General features: G+C 39.7%; 1 protein-coding gene across 3 annotated transcripts; it reads left to right on the top strand.

Annotated features, from left to right (window-relative positions):
• Positions 1-7,939: 7,939 nt before the first annotated feature.
• Positions 7,940-17,526, top strand: ENPP5 (ectonucleotide pyrophosphatase/phosphodiesterase family member 5). 3 transcript variants are annotated; one of them, XM_063724821.1, is made up of 5 exons: positions 7,940-8,109; positions 8,947-9,008; positions 10,766-11,629; positions 13,492-13,668; positions 16,170-17,526. In XM_063724821.1, the coding sequence occupies exons 3-5, from the start codon at positions 10,801-10,803 to the stop codon at positions 16,595-16,597; spliced, it is 1,434 nt and encodes a 477-aa protein (XP_063580891.1). In that variant the 5' UTR covers positions 7,940-8,109; positions 8,947-9,008; positions 10,766-10,800; the 3' UTR covers positions 16,598-17,526. The 3 variants fall into 3 exon arrangements, with proteins under 3 accessions (XP_063580891.1, XP_009240209.3, XP_024104806.2); XM_009241934.4 differs by having other exon boundaries at positions 7,962-8,249; XM_024249038.3 differs by lacking the exon at positions 8,947-9,008 and having other exon boundaries at positions 7,988-8,249.
• The last annotated feature ends 3,149 nt before the right edge of the window (positions 17,527-20,675 follow it).

The following is a 20,675-nucleotide window of genomic DNA, read 5'->3' as shown; positions in this document are numbered from 1 at the left end:
TGAAGGAAGAGGCTGCGAGAGCTCCCTATCCCCACATGGCCTGATAACAGAAATGAGTTATTCCACTGGCTGGCAAAATACTAAATCTTCCCTTCATGGATCCAAAACTGGGCTTAGGCACTCCTCTACTGTGCTCTCCACTGTTCAGATTCTACCATTGAGGACCTCCTGGAGAAATCTGGAATCCCAGACTCTGACATGAAGTCCACAGACTACTTGTCAGTAACCCCCAGGGCATGGTTTCTATGGACCTAAGTTTGTGTCAGTCCAAAGATCAAGTTTGTCCCCAGAATGTCTCTCTCGTGTTCCCCCTTTGGGTCTTACTGAGATTAATGAGCAGTCTAGTTCTGCTATTTACTAGTTGAGTGATCTTCAGTGAGTTAATCTCTCTGGGATTTTCTTTCCTGAGCTGGCATAGGAAAAGACTCATTTGTATTTCACAGGGTTATGATAAGAACTAAGTGATATAAGGAGTATGTGTTGCTTTGCACAGTGTCTGCTATTTGGTTGCCACTAATTAACAAGCATTGTTATTGTAATTCTAGTAATATTGTTATTTACTCCATTTCATACTATAATACCTTCACCACCCATACAGACCATTTTTCTGGCTTTACAATTGTCTCTCTGCCACCCATCTCTTTTCTACTCTTCCTACTCCTACATACAATTGCTTAGTGTGGTTGATTTGTTATCATTTTTTTCAATGAAATTATACTACACACTCTGGCAAGTTTTGAAATGCCCCTCCAACTTTTTCCCTTGTCTTGCACACCATCCCCTTCACCATTCACTTTGTGATTAACAAAATATTGCAAACAAACTTATAGCATATGACAATGATGCCACCTCTCAAAATGACCAGAAAGTATACATTCATTCACACTAACACGTCTATTTTTTCTGACTCACAGGGCTGTGTTTTAATGACAGGTGCTTATCCCAAAATTTGGGTAACACCAAAAACACAACCTAATAAGCTATGCTGCACAGTGCATTAGGAATAGGCTAACAGATGTTGCCAAGAAGAAACAAGAAGAGAAATGCTCACGGCCTCTCAATATGCACTAAACAAAAAGCCAAAGTACTTTACATTTTTCAGCAGAAAGGTCATAAGAATGGGTTAGCCTGGGTATGGTATGACAACTGGTAGTTCCTGCCAAAAGAGATAGTCAAAGAAGCAACGTTAATTTCAATATCAATTACACATTGATATTAAATAAATGTCAAGGTGCTAAACTACTGTGCCACCTCGCACTACTTGTGATTCAGAAATTATCTTCATGGCTTTGCTCACGACGTGCGCCTCCTCAAGAACCTTCAACTGCCCCGCACTGCCCACAGGACTGACCCCAAATCCTAACCCAGTTTTTCTAGGCCCTCCACAAGCACGCCTGGGCCCTCTCACCAGGTGCATGTTCTTACATTCTTCTCTGTTTCACCTGCTTCGTTGAAATCCCACCATCTTCCAAGGCTCTGCTTCAACACCAGACTCTCCATTCCTACCTCTGCGGTGGAATACCCATGTCTTCTTCAGTCAGAGCTAATTTCTCTGTCCCATGCACTTCTATATCACTTTTGTTTGTTCCTCTCTTGTAGAACTTACTTTATTTTTCCCTGATTTCAAATGTTTAGATATGCAGCTTTGGTTAAGCCACCAATTCTTACTGAGCATAGTGTGCGGCCATGAGAAATGAACTCAGTAATGCTGTTGACCATCTTCAAAATGGATTTCAAAAACTAGCAAGCACAATATGAATGTAAAATAGAATCATGACTCAATGATTACCCTGTGAATAAATGAACATTTCAGTGATTCCACAGATGATCATTCTCAGTTACATCACTTGGTTTAAACAGGCCAATGAGGCCTTAAAATGCCAGTTAACCCTGAATTGTATAATTCAAATCAACAAATTTATATTAAATGAATCACATTTCATTTTATGTTAAGAAAATCACGAATAAACCTGTTTTGTTTTTTTAAAAAAATAACAGGTTAAAATCCCAGCTACTCAGGAGGCCAAGGCAGGAGAATCGCTTGAACCTGGGAGGCAGAGGTTTCAGTGAGCCAAGATCTTGCTACTGCACTCCAGCCTGGGCAACAGAGGGAGACTCCATCTCAAAAATAAAATAAAATAAAATAAAATAACAGGTTAAATCAGCCTGTTATTTTAAAACAGCCCCATCACCATGACTAGAACAGCTAACTCTGGCCAAAGAACCCCAACATGTAGTATGTCCTAGCAAGAATAGATGAGCAGATCAGCATAAATCCATTCACACTGAATGGATTTTCCTACAAAATAGGGTTCTCATTAGAAAGCAGAGAAGTATATAGGCCAGGAGATTGCCCAAGCAAGGTGTGGGAGGATGGAGTCCTTTGTGGAATCAGACAACAGGTGACAACAGGTGTGGAGGAGTAAGGATGAAAGTGACTAGAAGAATAGGAAAGCTCTCAAGGATTTTATACATTATATGCATTTTCTAGATGAAAGGCCATTTAAAATTTTACAAAGGTCAAATCAGAGCACCTTCATAAACCAGGTTCCTCTGTTGCCTATGACTTCATACTTCCCTACAGTGATCTGCTGCTTAATGATGAGCAAAGAACAGGACTAGCTTTGAACAAATTATGAGGAATGCCAGCTTGGAGTTTGCTCCCCTTCCTTTTTCTGTTTTCACTTTCCTCTAGAGCTGCCCCCTCTATTTACTAACCTTTGAAAGACAATACCCACCTGCATTCTTCTAAGGGCTTTTCTCCCCAACCAATTATGCAAATTGGAGTGAATCAGACAACCTTAGTCACACACGTGTATATAAATAGCTAATAGAGGTGCATATGACATCGCTCCTGAGAGAGAAAAGTCTTAAGGCTAAGAGATTAATTTGCAATTATGAAATTGCAACCATCCAGGAATTGGGCAGGGAGAACTCTCCCATGACGTCCCCTGCCCCTTCCCTGCCAAGAACACCTTAAAGGCATAAAGCACTTGCTGCCTGCTTGGCCTGTTCATAAAGATTCACACTTACCAAAGAATTCCTTGGTGCAACCTCAAGCTACAAAATTGTTGCGAAGAATATTTACATTTACATTTTAAGTGCAAATACCTAGAGTGGAAAAATGTATTTTTGATCTGGATAGAGGACAATATTTTTAGGTCCTCCCCCACGGCTAGTAAATTTACAGAATTACAATACCCACAAGGAGCCAATAATTTTTTAAATAGTGATGTTAAACTAAGTATGTTCAGGCATCTAAGGGGTGTTATGAGCTTTACAAAGAACTGAGAATGTGGTTTTAACAAAATGTTTTCACCCCATGCACCACAAACACATGTGCAGTTTCGTATTTGGCTCCTGAGAATACGTCTTACAAAATAGGCCTCAAACCAAATACCAGAAGATGACTATCTCTCCTGCTATATGACTGCATCCTGCACTGAGTTAGTTATTCAACAAATGACATTCAGTTATAGCTTAGAAAATATTTGTAGTAGAGGTGGGGTTTTACCATGTTGGCCAGGCTGGTCTCGAACTCCTGACTTTGTGATCCACAAAGTATAAAAATTTAGCCTGGTGTGGTGGTGCATGTCTGTAATCCCAGCTACTCGGGAGGTTGAGGCAGGAGAATTGCTTGAATCTGGGAGGCAGAGGTTGCAGTGAGCCAAGATCACACCACTGCACTCCAGCCTGGGCAACAGAGCAAGACTCTATCTCAAAAAAAAAAAAAAAAAAAAAAAAAAGAAAGAAAGAAAGAACGAAAAGAAAAAGAAAATAATTGTTTAGCCTTGTTTCGGTTTTACTTCATAGTTTCCTGACTTCATTCATGAGGCAAAAGGAATGACACACAGCAGAGCAGGCCCCGTGGAGCTCCTGCACTTGGAAGCACTCACATCCTGCAGGAAGAACTGGTATGCACCCGTACACACAGGAAAGGCCACTGAGAGTCAACCACCACCAGCACCAATTCGTGAACTTTGGTGTGAGGTGTGAGGTATTATCGCAGGGTAGGGTTTATTTATTGTTGCTGCTGTTTACTGAGGTATAATTTCCACACAGTAAAATTAAACATTTTTAGGCACATAGTTCTCTGAATTTTGACAAACTTAGTGATGTAACTACAAAAGCAATCAAAATTCTATCACATAAAAAAATTCTTTGTGCCCCTTTCTAGCCAATCCCCTCCCCTCACCCCTAGTCCTTGGCAACTGCTGATTTGGTTTCTATTTCCACTGTTTTGCCCTTTCTAGAATATCATATAAACGGAATCATACAGTGTATGGCCATTTGTGTCTGGCTTTGTTCACCTAGAAAAATGCTTTTCAGATTCATCCATGTTGTTGCATGCATGAGTTCTGTATTCCTTCTTATTGCCAAACAGTATTGCATTTACGGACACACTACAATTTGTTTATTCACTAGCTGAGGGACATTTGCATGGTTTCTAGCTTTACATGATTATGAATAAAGCTGCTGTAAAAATTTGTTGACCGGTTTTTCAGTGGACGTCTGTCTTTGTTTCTCTTAGATAAATACCCAGGAGTGAGATTCCTGGGTTGTATGTCATGTGTATATTTAACTTTATAAGAAACTTCAAAACTGACTTCCATAGTGGAAGTCCATTCCCACCAGCAGTGTATGATAGTCCAGCAATGTATGATAGTCCAGCAATATATTATAGCTCTGAATCCTTGTCAGTATCAGATGTTGTCAGTTACCTTGATTTGAGCCATTTTATTGGTAATCCATCAACTTTCGATCTAGGCTGGGCCATAAAATTAAACTTTCTGCTAGCTATATGTACTGGGTTGAGTAAGTGTCCTTCCGAAATATACATTCACCTGGAACCTCAGAATGTGACCTTATTTGGAAGTAGGATCTTTGCATATGTAATTAAATTTAGATGAAGCCATACTGGGCTGAAGAGGGCCTTAATCCCAATGACTGGTGTCCTTATAAGAAGGCCACGTGACACAGGGACACACAGAGTAGAGCATCCAGTGACAGTAGAGGCAGAGATTGGAGCTATGCTGCAGCAAGCCAAGGAATACCAGAATTCCCAGCAGCTGTTAGGGCCAAGCAAGGATTCTTCTCAGAGTCTCAGAGAGAGCGTGGCCCTGAATACATCTTGATTTCAGACTTCTGGCCTCCAGAACTATGTGAGAATACATTTCTGTTTGTCGTAAGTCACCCAGTTTGTGATAATTTGTTAAGGCAGTCCTAGAACTAAAGCACTATGAATACAATTTACAGAATAGAACAATACAAATAGGTTTATATTTGACTTATATAAAGCTTTCTGAGGATAAAAGCATAATAATTGCTTGTTTAAAACTCATTCTAATTAGTTCAAGCATATCACTAGAAGCCTAATTTATTAATATGCATAAAAATTCTTGGGCTAAGTTTTTGACTATTCTATAATTCAACATTTCACTCATTGGACTGAACTTCTGCTAATGAGTCAAGATTAGTGAAGACCACTGTTTATCATGAATTAAGAGCAGTGCAGAAGCAGAATCCCAGTGGTTCCTATCTATGGCCATTGAATATGTGAGATCCACATTTTGCAGAATGTTCTACAAAGGATTAAGAGATGAACTTTCTTTTAGTTTAGCCATTTGTGGTATAATGTGCTGGAATGCACCTTTAAAGATTTTTAATTGTAAAATTATGTGTTTATTTTTCCTACCATGAAGTCTAGTTCTGAAAAACAAGACTTCTGTGGTAGAGCCAGTTTTGATTGTTTCATAAAGAACAGATCGCATTTCAGTTTTAGCACAAAGCTCTTCTAGCCCCTGATGAAGAAAATTATCCCGCTCTCAACCTGTATTAGACTTCCTTGGGCAGGCAGAGGGATCTCCCTCCCCACCCGACCCCAAAACCTTTGAAAGAAAGAAGTTGGTTCTTCTGTTACACTATTATTCAATCAGAATTCCACTAATTCAATAACAGAGAATAAAAGAATAGTTACAGTCAATAGCAGGTTGTGGTTTCTGCTGCTAAAACTTTCTGAAAACCTATTGTAAATAGACAGATACTGAGGCAACAATAAAACAGGAAGGCAGGTGCAGATGTGGGAGCAGGAATCTCATGTTTTACATTCATTCCTCTATACTATGTAAACCAGACTTTCTCCCCATGAACAACATAAGGTAATAACAAGCCTATCAGGTGAACATTTGATGTCATTATACGGACTTCTGGGAGGAATCTGGCACTCTTATGAGCACTTTTCTGTGTTGTGCACTGTGGTTACCAGCTCTACCGTGCCTGTTTCACAGGAATAGCTGGTGAATACAATCATGACTTCCATAAAATTTGCAGAGCAAAGCAGGTTGTCATCCAAACAGAGTCCAACAATGTTCAGTGATCCGAACAAAAGTCAGGCCCATTTTCACCACTCCTGCTCTCTGATAAGCATACATTGTCCTTTGAGTGTTTTGGGAGAGCACACAGTTGACCTATTCTGGGCGACAAGGACTTATAAGATTGGACCACTCTGTTCCAAGTTTGGGCAATTTCAAAGGACAGGGCTTTGGGGAATTGGAACAATTTGTTCAACTTCATTGTTTTTGGGTCTCACTAAACATAGAAACCAGCCTCCCTCTTGATCCCCATCCCACGTGTTGAAAACCATAAACTCAAGTTACCACGAATAAAAGGCCATGGAAGAGTGCCCAGATGCCCTTTGGGATGGGATGACCCAGTTAGGAGGTAGCAATGTTTGGGGTTGAGATTGTCCCTCTATTAGAAGCAGACAGAGAAAAAGCTATGACCAAAATGTTTGCATGGCTTAATTAAATATCAACAGAAATCTCTATTCACTTTAAAGCTCCAGCACACCAGACAAGGGATCCGAGCTCTGGGCAGGAGCCAAAACCACCGTTGCAGATATGCTCCCAGTTTCACCAGCTAATTAGATGTTAAACTTACATTGTAACAATCAACCTGATATTATTGCCTACTGCAGATAGAACTAGAGTTCTAATTAGGTCAGAATTCTAGATGGGATTGTGTAGATGGACAAATTATTTCAGGGTAGTTTGATATCACTGCTATAATTTATGGTAAAGACAGCTGGGATCATACTGGCAAACTAAGTACCTGCCTACACTCCCTCAGGCCTAAAAATGCCATTGATTACCCCAAAAAAACTGAGAAAATAATCCACTACAGTATGGAAAAAGACAAAATAGGGGCACTAACACACAAGAAGCACTGAAAGAGTAATCAGACCTGATGTTTGTAGTTTTAATGTTTACTTTGCAAACAAAGGTAGAAACAGAGTCTGAGCTCAGATGCCACCACCAGACAGGGTAGCTGTTCAGCCTCTCTCCTGTGCAAATTAACCTAATCCTGAACCTGACTTGGTTTAATTCGCACAATTTCAGGTGCCATGCTAGGTATACCACAAATATACCTCAGGGACCTCAATTGCAAAAACCTGGACTGCAAACGTTGGGGCTGCAGAGTTGACTAGGTTAATAAATTCTTTCTGAGGTAAAGCAGATAACACCCACTAATAAAAAGAATGAAACTTCATCGTCCCACTGGCATCCTCGGGTGTGCAGGTGTTCCTCAGAGCAAAGCCCATGGTGTGCCCCATCGCCAATTCGTGACAAGGCAGGGGGTGGGGGACGGGGGATGGAAAAAAGCCTGAGATAAGAAATCAGAGAATACAAGTCACTTTTAAACAAAAAACAGTGAATGTTAGAGTACACCCACCATTGGGGTGGCACGCAATCTCTTAGCATCACTGACTCCAGCACAGCTGGTCCCCTGGAAAAGGCACGTTGCCGGAAGGTTTTGTGTGTGACCAAGCAATTGGCCACCCCACGCCTTCGGCCTCCCAGCTGGGTCCCGGCCCCCGGGAGTCCCCTCCCCCTCCACCCTCCACCCTCCACCCTCCACCCTCCACCCTCCAAACCCAGGCAGCGCCCGCCCCTGCCCCCGCTGATTGACAGGCCGTGCAGCTACTCCTGGAAGCCTGGCTTTCGGGGGCAACCCAGGCAGAGGTGACTATCTCTGCAGCAACCAATAGCAGCCAGGAGGCGGGGCGGGGAAGCGGCGCGGTCAGGTGCTCCGCTCCAGAGTTGAGCGCAGGTGAGCTCCTGCGCGTTCCGGGGGTGCCCTTTCCTCCAGTCACCTTCCCGCAGTTACCCGCGGCGCGCCGGAGGGAGTCTCCTCCAGACCCTCCCTCCCGTTGCCCCAAACTAATACGGACTGAACGGATCGCTGCGAGGGTGAGTCCAGGGGGGTGGGTGGCTTCCCTCCCGGGGACCCACACTGCTCCTCTGGGTCCCTAAAGCAACGCCCCCTCCTTGCCACTGCACATCTAAGAAGCCCAGGCCTCGGTGGGAGGGATGACTGGGGATTGGGAACATAACCTACGCCGCGACCCTTCTGGGTGGCTAGGATGGAATCCTGGTGGAGAAGATGGACACCCCCGCCCTTGACGTCTACCCGAGCTACACAAACCTACTCCTTCTGCACTTTCCCTCTTCCCTTTAATCGGTGCCCCTTCCTTCCTGATCTCCAAGTCTCTTTGTGGAGGAAGGGTTGGAGGGGAGAAAGAACTGGAAAGTACTCAATGAGATTTGGAGCCAGATCCAGGGATTCCACTGTTTTGTGTAGCATTTTGTGCACGAAAAAGAAAAAAAAAAAATCTGATTGTTTTAATTCCCCACCCCCCACCTCTGTTTATTGCTCTGTGTCATGGATCTGATGTTGAGTCTTCTTGCCAAACATTCCTAAGCTTTAGACAACACTTAATCTTTGCTTACTTTTGTTGGTCCCAAGACAGCAGTTTTCTCCTGCTTACAGATGTGCCGAATTAATTTGCTAAGATAGATGAAAATGAGGTGTTCCATGTGGTTCATTTTCTCTGCTTTTAGCTTTAAATTACGTTTGGTTGATACTAGCCTTCCTTGTTTTAAAAAGGTGGGAGAGCAAATTAGGGGGAGAAAGGACAGAGAGAGCAACTACCATCCATAGCCAGATAGGTGAGTAAATATATTTGTGGTAACCTATTTGCTATTCCCTGCTGCAACTGTTTTTAATGTTCCTTCCAGAATCAGAGAGAGTATTGCCATCCAAGAAACCGTTTTTAAATATAACATTTGAGCTATCATCTTGAGACCAATACCTAAAACAATTTCAGTTTAAGAAATGTCTAGGTATGGTGAAAGCACAGTTTAAAACCAGCAAAACAGAATTTATTGCCCTCAGCGAATACCCACAATGTACATATACCTTGTACTTCTGAAAGCAAAGCAACCATGCCAAGTAGTTTTTATTTACCTGTACCTATAATACACCAAGGTGAAACAGGATATATTTTTGAAGTTTAAAAATGTCTTCAGGCTGGCTGCGGTGGCTCATGCCTGTAATCCCAGCACTTTGAGGGGCCGAGACGAGTGAATCACCTGAGGTCAGCAGTTTTGAGACCAGGCTGGCCAACATGGCGAAACCCTGTCTCTACTGAAAATACAAAAATTAGCCGGGTGTGGTGGCGGGCGCCTGTAGTCCCAGCTACTCGGGAGACTGAGGCAGGAGAATTGCTTGAACATGGGAGGCGGAAGATGCAGTAAGCTGAGATCATGCCACTGCACACCAGCTTGGGCAACAGAGTGAGACTCCCTCTCAAAAAAAAAAGTCTTCAGCTTAGGAAGATATCAAAAGCCAGTTTCAAGAGATTTATTTGTATAAGTGTGGTTTGATCTAAGTTTTGGTGGGTTTATAAATACCTTCATGCAGGAATGGGTAGAAAAATGAGAGAACAAAAGATCCCTGCTGGATGTGCACGCCTGATGAAAACTGACAAAATTTACATATCTATTGTTTATCCATACAGCGTCTTATTAGCTTTCTCCAATAGAATGAAAGTATTTTAGAAATATACACAGATTAGGGGAAAAGACCAACTACCTTGATTCCCAGAGAATCAAGGAAGTGCTTTTAAACCAGGGAAGTGCTTTTACTACACCTATCAATGATAAGATTAAATTTTGACAAATTTTAACATTAGGAAAGTCAATAACAAATTTCAGAATTATATTTCTGTTAATATTTAGTTTAGAATCTAATTATTTAGTTTAACGAAGGCTATGATTTGATTATTAATAAATTAATGCAGATTACTTTTCAATAAATATATCTGGATGTCCTAAATGTTATTTCACTTCAAGAAACCAAATTCATCTATTTTCCTCTCTCTTTAGTAATACTTCTTTTGTCTGTGATGAACTAAACATAGGGGTTGAAAATAGAAGTGTGCATATACATATATATATAATATATATATGCACCATTATTTGATTTGCTAATGATACTTCATTGTTGCTAAGTTACCATAGTTGGTCTAGCCATAATGTTAAGGATGTTCACAGGTATTTGACTATAAAAAAGTTTCTGACCAGAAGTCAAAAGTCTGGATCAAACTGAAAATGTTCCTAAAAAGTTTTATGTAAATGATGTCATATTTTAAAATGCTGTTGAAGAGCTCATTTAAATAATTCCTTTGAGGGATATTTAGATAAATTCTCAGAAGTGAAAAAGTCATTTAAATGCAACTAAACTTATTAGCTTTATTATTCAGTTAGCCCCAGGTCTCTTATCTAATATGGAGTTCTGTGACATAATTCTTCCAGGCTGTGATTTATGAATATAACTGGGATTGCTAAGCACTGTTACTCTGAGTTTGGGGTAAAGTATACAAAACAAAATTATTGCCTTTAATTTCTATATGTTTATTCTACAGATTATCTTACACTGAACTGATCAAGTACTTTGAAAATGACTTCAAAATTTCTCTTGGTGTCCTTCATACTTGCTGCACTGAGTCTTTCAACCACTTTTTCTCTCCAACCAGACCAGCAAAAGGTTCTACTAGTTTCTTTTGATGGATTCCGTTGGGATTACTTATATAAAGTTCCAACGCCCCATTTTCATTATATTATGAAATATGGTGTTCATGTGAAGCAAGTTACTAATGTTTTTATTACAAAAACCTACCCTAACCATTATACTTTGGTAACTGGCCTCTTTGCAGAGAATCATGGGATTGTTGCAAATGATATGTTTGATCCTATTCGGAACAAATCTTTCTCCTTGGATCACATGAATATTTATGATTCCAAGTTTTGGGAAGAAGCGACACCAATATGGATCACAAACCAGAGGGCAGGACATACTAGTGGTGCAGCCATGTGGCCCGGAACAGATGTAAAAATACATAAGCGCTTTCCTACTCATTACATGCCTTACAATGAGTCAGTTTCATTTGAAGATAGAGTTGCCAAAATTATTGAATGGTTTACGTCAAAAGAGCCCATAAATCTTGGTCTTCTCTATTGGGAAGACCCTGATGACATGGGGCACCATTTGGGACCTGACAGTCCGCTCATGGGGCCTGTCATTTCAGATATTGACAAGAAGTTAGGATATCTCATACAAATGCTAAAAAAGGCGAAATTGTGGAACACTCTGAACCTAATCATCACAAGTGATCATGGAATGACGCAGTGCTCTGAGGAAAGGTTAATAGAACTTGACCAGTACCTGGATAAAGACCACTATACCCTGATTGATCAATCTCCAGTAGCAGCCATCTTGCCAAAAGAAGGTAAGGCTGACTGAATGAATGGTGAGCTGAGACTAGATGTGCATTTGCCCAATGTGATCAAATGAATAGGGATTTCTGTTGCTGTGCCTTTAAAGTAGACTTTGCCTGTGTCATGGTAATATTCTGGGATTTAATCCTCAGACTCTGAAAAGACAAAATCTCTTTTCTCAAAGCCTAATTTTTTTTTCCTTTTTCCTAGAATACTGAAATTGATGTGCTCTATGTATGTATGGCAGTAGGTTTTAACCATTTTGGAACCATAGAATATTATGAAAGCTATAGCCTCCCTTCTCAGAAAAATTGAGATGGAAAGATACATACAAAACTTGAATACATGTACAGTTATTTCATAGAAGCCCCAAAGCCTTTTATAGGTTCCTAATTTGGACCTGCTTAACAAGGAAGCTGTGGAAGATAAGAAGGAGAAAGAGCTTTGGTCAATCTGAGGTTTATTTTCCTTATAAGTGTGGAAAGTAATAAAAATACCTTAAACTTTTTACAAACCTCTCCTGGAATCCTCATACCAAACCTGTCACCTCAGTATTGTCTCCATTTTAAAGACAAGTAAATGACAGCTAAATGACCTCAAAAGGTTTAACATCCTGAGGTCACAAAATAAGTGACAACATGACTCAGACATGCTCTTTGACATATTTTATCACTTTGCAGGGTTGGTCTTAGGTATCAAATGAGAGAACAGATTTTGAAAAGCTATAATATTTCACAAATGAGAATTCCATCCCTCAGAGGGGAATTAGGAGAATCATATGAAACAGCGAATGTTAAAATATGCGTGTGTTTTACACACGCAGTTTTCAGCAAACAGCACTTTTTTTCTGGTTTAAGAAAATTAGCTAGGAGTGGTTGCTCAAGCCTATAATCTCAGCACTTTGGGAGGCCGAGGCAGCAGGGTCAAGTGAGGCCAGGAGTTCCAGGCCAGCCTGGGCAACATAGCAAGACCCTGTTGCTAAAAAAAAAAAAAAAAATGAAAAAAAAATAGCCTGGTGTGGTGACACATGCCCGTGTCCCAGGCTGAGGTGGAAGGGTTGCTTGAGCCCAGGAATTCCAGGTTACAGTGCGCTATGATCATATCACTGCACTCCACCTTGGGCGACAGGGAGACACAGTCGAAAGAAAAGAAAGAAAGAAAAAGAGAGACTGAGGGGGAAAGAGAGAGAGAGGGAGGGAAAAGAAGGGGGCGAAAGAGAGGAGGGAGGGAGGGAGGAAGGGAAGAAGAAAGGGAAGGGGAGAAAATTACACTAACCCTTCAATTTCCTTTATAAAATTGGAATGATGTCCTCTTGTTGTGGTGTGGAAGGTAAGGATGCAACCTCAGCAATGGATTTGAAAAACAGGAGGAGGATGAAAGACAGTGCCTGGGTAACTGCATTTGTAGTTATAGGGAGTACTTTGGCAACACCTCCAGTGTTTTCAGATGTTTCCATTTTACAAACTGCTTTCCACCTCCAGTCTCTTTTCCCAGCCCTCACCCACCCCTCACCATGTTTTCTTGTCTGGAGATTCTTTGTGTCTGCACCCACAACTACCAGAACCTAGCCATTTTTATTTGGGTATTGCAGTACCCTAGACATTTTACATAGTGTCACTAATTAATATGTGTGTATCGAAGTCTTTAGAGGTTTCTGGTTCTATAAAATGCCCTTCCTTAATTCTATAAGGTGAACTTACAACAGAAGATTATTTCCTAGTTTCCCCTCCCAAAATTGTTTTCCCCAAGGGGAAAAAGAATTTTTTCTTATGTTCAGCTCTCTGGCTTTTCACCTCCGTAGCAAGTCTGTTGCCCATGGTTGATGGTAGCTATGAGTATTTTGTTCTGAGTGCCTCTCCTCCCTTCTCTTTAGGTAAATTTGATGAAGTCTATGAAGCACTAACTCACGCTCATCCTAATCTTACTGTTTACAAAAAAGAAGAGATTCCAGAAAGGTGGCATTACAAATACAACAGTCGAATTCAACCAATCATAGCAGTGGCTGACGAAGGGTGGCACATTTTACAGAATAAGTCAGATGACTTTCTGTGTGAGTATGTTACAGTATTTCTTTCCATTCTGCATTACTTTTTGCTAAAATACAACAGTTTAAATACATAATACAGCAGTTTATTGATTGATATTTTTACTGTCTGTTACTTGAATGTTAGGGAACTACAATGTTTTAGTACTTATCTAGAAATGCTTTTTTTAGATATTGGTCCTTAATATATAAAAGATATATACAAAATGTCCCTTTAGGTAGAATTGGGTTTCTATCATGTTTATTGATTAAAAGAAAAGCAGATGCCTGACAATGGCATTGTAGTGTGTTCGTGACTCATAGTGGCAGATGTATACAGATACATGGTTTCTGGTTCTTAAAACAGTTTTTGGCTGGGCGCAGTGGCTCTCGCCTGTAATCCCAGCACTTTGGGAGGCTGAGGCAGGCGGATCACGAGGTCAGGAGATCGAGACCATCCTGGCTAACACTGTGAAACCCCGTCTCTACTAAAAAAATACAAAAAATTAGCTGGGCATGGTGGTGGGCGCCTGTAGCCCCAACTACTCAGGAGGCTGAGGCAGGAGAATGGGGTGAACCTGGGAGGCGGAGCTTGCAGTGAGCCGAGATCGTGCCACTGTACTCCAGCCTGGGCGACAGAGCAAGACTGTCTCAAAAAAAAAAAAACAAAAAAAAACCACCAGTTTTTACGTACAGATAATGATCCATAAATCAATGTTCAGATTTTTATATCTTGTGCAGGTAGCTCTTATGTTAGAGGGCTTGTTCAAAACAGGACTGCTATCTTTGGCAAGATTTGTATTTTAAAGTTAATATAAACTCAAAGGGCCCTCTAGAAATGGTTTGCTGAACTACAGTTACACAATAGATTGGTCACCTCTATTTTTGATAGAAAACCTTAATAATACTCAATTTATATTATGTTTAATGATTCAATAATTAATTAAAGATTGACCACTGTATACCTAAGCCAGAATAGTTAAGCCCTAATGCCCCAAAGCAGTGGTTCTCAAAGTGTGTTCCCTGGCCCAGCAGCATCCACATCAGCTGAGAGCTTGTTAGAAATGCAAATTATTGGGCCCAAAACAGACCTACTGAATTTGAAACTGTGAGGCCCTGGTGAAACACACAAAAGTTTGAGAACCATTGCCCTTAGGCATTCATTATAAATACCATCTACTTGATCAAGCATTTATGATTGGGGCAACCACTACAAAACAAAGTCCCTATTCATAGGAAAGTTTTTACGTAAGTCACAATGACTTAATTTTAAGTCTGAATTTCTAGTAAGAAGTGTGATATAAGATAATTATCTTTGCCTTCATGAGTGAGAGTCTAGGTCCCAACTTCTTATAGAAATGAACACAGCAATCATCCAGTCAATTACAAAGTATATAATGATATATTCCCAGTGTGACTATCAATTAATGAAATAGCACAGTACCCTGTCAGATAATTACTAGTGATTCATAACTTCAGTGCTATTTTTACTTAAATAAACCTAAAAGAATCATGGCATCCAGAATGACTTCTTTAGATACATTTTTCCTGGTAGATTTCAAATTACTTTGAAATTACTAGGGGTCAGTTTATGACTTTTAGAAAAACTGATTTAGGATTTTTTCGAGGGGGACGGGGCAGGGAGTGTTCCTATTGATTAGTTCCCTGAAGCAAGTATGGGTATTAGAGATGGATTTACTAGTCATTCTCCTTGCCACCTTTAAGATAAAGCCTGTCAGTTTTCCTTGGGTGCCATCTTATCAGCAGTAGCTCCTTTGCCTTGTACCTTGATACCATGCTCGGCACACATGCCTTTGAAATCCAGCTATTATCAATTTCGTATCCATTTTATGTCACTTGATACATATGTCAGAAGACCCCCAAGTTTTTACCTTATTTGTAGCCACACTAAAAGCACATAATGCTAAGTTGGATCCTGATTACAGCCACCAAAATCAGGAGTTTCTTACTCTCCTCCAATCTGACCTTTGTTTTTTAGTAGTAGATTATAGCTGTAAGTACAGGTTTGATTTTTATGGTTTCTTTTGTTTTTCTTTATGTATTGTATTTTCCCTTTTATTGGTAACTATGTGTTTATTGGCTTCAGATTAAGACTAAGGGCACCTTTATCTCTTTATCTTTAGAACAATAATTGGAACATAGTAGGTACCCAATAAGTATTTGCTGAATATTACTTTGCCACTAGTAAAAAACAAAAACAAAACAAAACAAACAAACAAAAAAACACCTAATTTTTCCCTAACTTGGCTCTGCTTTGTTCTTTACCCTTCTTCCCCTGCTGTTTAAGCCACTGTTGGCCTGTAAGAAAGATTCACAAGCATTTGACTCTTCATTTCCTGAAGAGAATTGTGATGTGGACAACAGCAGAGATTGTTTGTCAAAGATTATTTTATGTTTACAGTCAAACTAGATAAGATGTGCATTTAAGTTCAGAATTTGACCATGCAACAATTATGTCCATTTTAATGCATAGTTGGCTAACTTTTTCACATACTTTCTCTTTACAGTAGGCAACCACGGTTATGATAATGCGTTAGCAGAAATGCATCCAATATTTTTAGCCCATGGTCCTGCCTTCAGAAAGAATTTCTCAAAAGAAGCCATGAACTCCACAGATTTGTACCCACTACTATGTCACCTCCTCAATATCACCACCATGCCACACAATGGATCATTCTGGAATGTCCAGGATCTGCTCAATTCAGCAATGCCAAGGGTGGTCCCTTATACACAGAGTACTATACTCCTCCCTGGTAGTGTTAAACCAGCAGAATATGACCAAGAGGGGTCATACCCTTATTTCATAGGGGTCTCTCTTGGCAGCATTATAGTGATTGTATTTTTTATAATTTTCATTAAACATTTAATTCACAGTCAAATACCTGCCTTACAAGATATGCATGCTGAAATAGCTCAACCATTATTACAAGCCTAATGTTACTTTGAAGTGGATTTGTATATTGAAGTGGAGATTCCATAATTATATCAGTGTTTAAAGGTTTCAAATTCTGGGAAACCAGTTCCAGACATTTGCAGAAACCATTAAGCAGTTACATATTTAGGTACACACACACACACACACACACACACACACACACAGGGACCAAAATACTTACACCTGCAAAGGAATAAAGATGTGAAAGTATGTCTCCATTGTTCACTGTAGCATAGGGATAGATAAGATCCTGCTTTATTTGGACTTGGCACATATAATGTATATATTTAGCAACTTTGCACTATGTAAAGTACCTTATATATTGCACTTTAAATTTCTCTCCTGATGGGTACTTTAATTTGAATGCACTTTATGGACAGTTATGTCTTATAACTTGATTGAAAATGACAACTTTTTGCACCCATGTCACAGAATACTTGTTACTCATTGTTCAAACTGAAGGAAATTTCTAATAATCCCGAATACTGAATGTAGAAATCTATCTCCATAAATTGAGAGAAGAAGAAAGTGATAAGTGTTGAAAATCAAATGTGATAACCTTTGAACCTTGAATTTTGGAGATGTATTCCCAAGAGCAGAATGCAACTGTGGGCATTTCATGTCTTATTTCTTTCCAGAGAACATGGTTTTCATTTATTTTTCCCTCAAAAGAGAGTCAAATACTGACAGATTCGTTTTAAATATATTCTTTCTGTCATAAAATTATTGTGATTTCCTGATGAGTCATATTACTGTGATTTTCATAATAATGAAGATACCATGAATATACTTTTTTTCTATATAGTTCAGCAATGGCCCGAATAGAAGCGACCAGGCACCATCTCAGCAATGTTTTCTCTTGTTTGTAATTATTTGCTCCTTTGAAAATTAAATCACTATTAATTACATTAAAATCAAATTGGATAAAACAATGTTTGTTTTCTTTCTGGTAGCACATAATAACAGAGCACAAGCATCTTTTAGATTTGAGCATTTGAAGATTCAAAGTTGCAAAAGAGCACAAACCATATTAGGTAAAATATTGGCCACTCAATCCTTGAAAAGAACTGTGTGGAGCCTGGAAAAAAAAATTAGGACCACATGTGAGATGTTTACAAGACACCCAGAATAGTGGTAAAGTGTGCATACTAGAAGAAGCAGCAAAATAACTCTTTGTGGTAACAGGTATCAAAACACGGGAGCCGAGATGATATAGCCCTGTTTCAAGAAATATGTGAATACCCGCCTACCAGGTGCTCAGTGGAGTCAAAGATGAATCCAAGTTCACTAATAGACTTCTACTTCCAAGGTAGTACTTTTGACCTGCCTGGTCATCTCAGTCTTTTTCATTCCAACAACCTAAGGCTGTGCTTTAGATTTCTAAGTAATCAAGAAGTTTGGGAGAGGCATGGTATTACATGTGGCTTCTTAGAGGAAAGAGGAAGCCCTGAAAAGAAAGGCTTTCCTTGAAGAAAATAGCACTTTACAGACACATGGATAGTACTGTGATTTCATGTATATATATGTGCCAATTGGCTAATGAGTAGGTAAAATTGTATAACTATTCCAGAAAGAAAGGACAAATTGGATGTGAAGAACTAAAGTGACATAGTTAAAAATTTAACCAAATTTAAGTGCTTCCTAAAATTTGGTGAATGTCTTATTTTTTAAAACGATAATACCAGTAAGGAATGTTGGCACATAATTCCCATTTCATTATAAAACCTCTTAATAGAATAGAATCAAATAATTGGAAATGGCCTATAGATTAAAAAGCTGAGAAATTATATGGTAGGTGGCAAACTCCCCAGAAGTATGGACTCTGGATTAGACATCTCAGAATACATGAGCACTCATGTTGGCTTGCTTTGTAGCTATGAACTTACCCCGTATTATTGAAATGTCAGCATAAAGACTGGAAGGTGAAATTGGTCAATTTTAGAGCGTTACTATTATATTATCTGTCCATTTAAATTAATAATTGCATTAAATTCATTTTAGAAGGTGCTATTACATTAGTAGTAAGAAAGTAAATTCATATATGAATATTTGATTATCAGGTGGTTTACTTACAGATACTTATTTTCCCGTAAAATAGGAGAGTTTGCCTGAAGAAAAATAAAACTTTAAACTTTTCTGGGAAAATCACATCACTTATCATCACTGACATCTTTTTGTTGTTGTTTTGTCTTACCTGCATGTCTTCATGGTCAAGCTTTGTATGCAGTGAACTCAAATTAGTACATGGAAATAAAAGACTAGCTAATCTTACTAATTGTAAGAATTTTAGAAAGGTCAGAGGGATGGAGCTTCTCCCTGTGCCCCCATTTTTTCTCAACATCCTCCTACATCAGCCATTTTGTAAAGTTTATTAATTGTTAGGATTTTTAAAAATTCAGTTTGTATTTTACAATTTCTTCTCCATCACCTGCAGTTTAAGTTTAAATTGCTTTTCAAAATGCCCTGTGATCTTGTAAGTATCCTATTATTAGTCTTAGTTTCTTACAAGAATCTATTATTTCTAGAAAATCTAATGAAAGACCCCAGCTCTTCTAGTTCTCACATTTTTTTTCCGTTTTTCATTAGCTGAAAAACATACTTGATAATCATAGAGTTGGGAAAGCTCTAAGGGATCATTCAACCCTTGATTTAACAAAAGCTCTTGCAAAGCTGTGAAATTTGCACAACATATTAGTGCCAGAGCTGGAGGCAGGACCCAGGTTCCATGACTGAGTTTATACTCAAAGTCAAGCTGCAGTCTAAGTTGGTTTACTTCCAGTTCATCCTAAGGTAGCCCTTTGAGATCCTACCCCTAGCAGGAGGTGGTTAACCGATGTTCCCACCCTTGGCAGGCTCTCTGGTCCAACTTTTGACAGTCAGCTACACAAGGCTTATAGCTTTCTTTCAGACTGGCCAATGCCCAAGGGCAATGCCCCAGGACAAAATAGTCCTGAATGCTAGACTCTTTTAGGATTTCAGTCTTCTCTGAATGTCACCCTGGTAATTTCTCATAACCCTGTGGGCAATTTGATTCTTTTTAAAAAGACATTTTAAAATGCATTTTGACTTTGAATCAGGACAGGATAGCATGGTCCTGCTTTTCCTTGTTCCTCCACACTAAGCATAATTATAGAGCCTGGAAATGGTGCAAGAGACTCTGAAGGGTGGTAATAAGGCTGAGAGCTGATTAGGGAACCTGGGGCTGGAAAAACAGCACAGCGGCAGGGCTTCACGTGTTTCCCACCTAACAGAAGCAGGCCACACAGAGCCTGCATTTCTTAACCCCCACCTACCAAGACAGCAGCCCAGGGAGGTTTATTCCTCCCCTGGATCAAAGAAGAATCTCTGGTAACATCAGGGCAGCCCATGTCACCAGCAAGGGGAATAGCCATAACCCTCCAACTAGGATTATTGATTGGGAGTCCCATTAAAGAGCAGCCAAGAGGAGCATTCTCCTTCCCACCACTGAAACACCCTTCCAGTGAGAGACATAGAGGTGGACAAACAAAATCTGCAAAAGAGACCAAGCTACAGCAGACAGTCTGGGGAACCTCTTTGTTCCCATGCCCTGAGACTCTCCTCCTCTACCCAGAGACTGCAATGTGCAAGGCGCACCAATAAAGGAATCCCACTACACCATTTCCCTACCAAGAGATACCTGGCAGCTGGCCTGGGGAAAACCCTTCTGCTTTCCTCAGGCAGGGCCAGCAGAGACAAGTGGGAATTCCAGCAGCACCACACAATCCAAGCAGACCATAATCCAATAGCACTCCAAAGGCTGTGAAAATTAAGCTGCCATTGGAATCACAGCCCACAAAAGTAGGACAAGATCTACATGCTAAACCTAAACAGTGTGACTTTCTGCTAAAATAAAAAATGTAAAGGGAACTCATCATCTTATTACATAATATATAAGATATCCAGGATACAACTGAAAATTACCTGTTATACCTGAAACCCAGAAAATCACAACTACAATGAGAAAAAAAAATTGACACCAGCACCAAAGTGATTCATATGTTGGGATCATACAAGAAGAATTGTAAAACAGTTGTCATAAAAATACTTCAATGATCAA

Source organism: Pongo abelii, chromosome 5 (genome assembly GCF_028885655.2).
Source record: "Pongo abelii isolate AG06213 chromosome 5, NHGRI_mPonAbe1-v2.0_pri, whole genome shotgun sequence".
Lineage (NCBI taxonomy): Eukaryota > Metazoa > Chordata > Mammalia > Primates > Hominidae > Pongo > Pongo abelii.
The sequence above is the reverse complement of the archived record's forward strand: the minus strand, read 5'-3'. Positions and strand labels throughout refer to the sequence as shown.

Bases quoted from the DNA above. Each gene is read 5' to 3' on its own strand.
- ENPP5 (XM_063724821.1), top strand. From the start codon at position 10,801: ATGACTTCAAAATTTCTCTTGGTGTCCTTCATACTTGCTGCACTGAGT. The intron at 11,630-13,491 runs GTAAGGCTGACT...CCTTCTCTTTAG, and splicing joins AGCCATCTTGCCAAAAGAAG to GTAAATTTGATGAAGTCTAT. The intron at 13,669-16,169 runs GTGAGTATGTTA...TTCTCTTTACAG, and splicing joins TAAGTCAGATGACTTTCTGT to TAGGCAACCACGGTTATGAT.